The following is a 1,930-nucleotide window of genomic DNA, read 5'->3' as shown; positions in this document are numbered from 1 at the left end:
ATGACTGCAACCACTCAGACGATGAGCTTGATCCTCCTTAACCACCAAAGGCCAAGAAGAAGAAGAAGAAAGGCCCTGACCCTCTCTGGCAAAGGTACCAAGCTGGTTGTCCTAATGTCGGACCTCTAGGAGATGATAGAGGACGCTACCAGTTTATTGTTGAATATGGTTCCAGCAAACCCTGTTCTTTAGGGTGTTACTCCCCCGCTCCTCCAGAGCCTCCTTTTCAAGCACCAGCTCCGCCTACGTGCAAGCCAGATTTACCTCCGGCTCCACCGCCTCCTCCATCCTTGCCGCCACTTATGCTTTGGCAAGAACAAGTCTACGAATATCCAATCCCTTGTTTCATGGCCTCTGGTTCAGAAGGCATCAACAAGAACTTCCCCACTATTGCAGAGTATGAAGATGTTGACCGACGTCGTCATCAGTGGAAAACAACTCCACCGAATGTTGTTGACAACCTCGGACAGATGCCAGTCAATTCTTCTGTTGAAGCTCAGCTAAATTGGCAAGCAGAAAATGCCTTGGTCCAAAACCAATACTTACAAAAGTTGGTCTCTTACCAAGAACACCACACTCTTGCCCTTCAACAAAATGAAATTGATGTGCGATACCTTAAGACAAGGATTGAAACTCTTCATCAGGAACTGATCCACATCGCTACTACAGTAAAAGATGTAGCTTATGCATCTTCTCTCATCTCTATGCGAGAAAAAGAGAAAAGATTCCTTAAGGATTAGTTGAGGTATGCCCAAGCATCCATACCCCCACAACCACCAAGTCCACCTTCATATAGTTACCCCTTCTTCACTTAAGCCTTTTCCACTCCTCATCCTTCCGCAGATGTTCCTCACACTTTTCCCATTGCTATGTTCAAGGAACTCCAAGAACAACAACGAAACCTTGCTTCTCATAAAAGCAAAACCCCAAAATCAAAGAGGTTTCAGCCATCCTCGCCTCCTGTTGTTCCCTTACCACCATCATATCTCCCTCCATCATTCACCCCAACATCACAGCCTACTTTCCAACCTATCCCTGGTCACACTCCACCTGTCCCTCCGTCATTAGTCCCATGGGTTCCTCCACCTCCACCTAAGCCATTGACCCCCAGGACAGCTTATGCCCTTCTCCCTTCCCTTCAAAACCTAAATACCTTGAGCTCTTATCTCACCCAGCTTACTGTGCAAGACCCTATCCCGGTCCTCACTCTCACCAAGGATACCTCCTCAGATACCTCAAGCTTTTGTGAGTCCTACAATGAGCCTCCTCCTCCAGTTTTCCAAACTAGGCCTGAAGCTTCAGGTCCAAGTCCAACTCCTAGGGCAAATACAGGAGTCACTGAGCCTATTGTTACCAGTGACAGTGATCATGGATCTGTTCATGCTGATGAACGACAGCAGCCGCCACCGCCTCCTCGGGCACCAACTCACCCTTTTGCCAACCAAGATCCAAAGCAGTTATTCACCTTTGACGGCATTCCTTTTCACAAATGGCCTGAAAAGATCTCAGAATTCCATGCTTGGTTGATGGCAGAACTGCTTTAAGATGACACTACAAATCAAAGTGTCATTACAAAGTTTCTTGCTCGAACTCATGGCACTCTCCATGAGTGGTTTATGGCTCTTGGCGGATATAGGAAACTTCAATGGTCACAGGTTCCGATTGATGTCTTCATTGCCTAACTCTATAATGAGATGATCGGACCAATTGAAAATAGTAGAATCAAAGCCCGAGAGGAATACTTCCAGATGAAGTGCCGCTCCTTCCAAAAGGTAGACCTTGCTAAACACTATACTCGGATGCTTGACAGATTCTACATCCTTGGCGGACTTGATGATCCGAATATGAAATTGGTGTTTCTCATCTCTTTCCCTAAACCCTTAGGAAAGGATGCCTTGAAATCCCTGCAGCATCTCGGACTCCGCCTTGA

The 1,930-nt window shown here is 46.7% G+C and overlaps 1 protein-coding gene across 1 annotated transcript; it reads left to right on the top strand.

Annotated features, from left to right (window-relative positions):
• The first annotated feature begins 869 nt into the window (after window positions 1-869).
• LOC122638873 (proline-rich receptor-like protein kinase PERK2) lies at window positions 870-1,544 on the top strand. Its single transcript, XM_043831723.1, has one exon. It carries the CDS (start codon window positions 870-872, stop codon window positions 1,542-1,544), a length of 675 nt encoding a protein of 224 aa, XP_043687658.1.
• Window positions 1,545-1,930: the final 386 nt, after the last annotated feature.

This window comes from Telopea speciosissima, chromosome 9 (assembly GCF_018873765.1).
Source record: "Telopea speciosissima isolate NSW1024214 ecotype Mountain lineage chromosome 9, Tspe_v1, whole genome shotgun sequence".
NCBI lineage: Eukaryota > Viridiplantae > Streptophyta > Magnoliopsida > Proteales > Proteaceae > Telopea > Telopea speciosissima.
Note: the sequence above shows the minus strand (reverse complement) of the source record. Positions and strands in the feature narration are given on the sequence as shown.

Bases quoted from the DNA above. Each gene is read 5' to 3' on its own strand.
- LOC122638873 (XM_043831723.1), top strand. From the start codon at position 870: ATGTTCAAGGAACTCCAAGAACAACAACGAAACCTTGCTTCTCATAAA.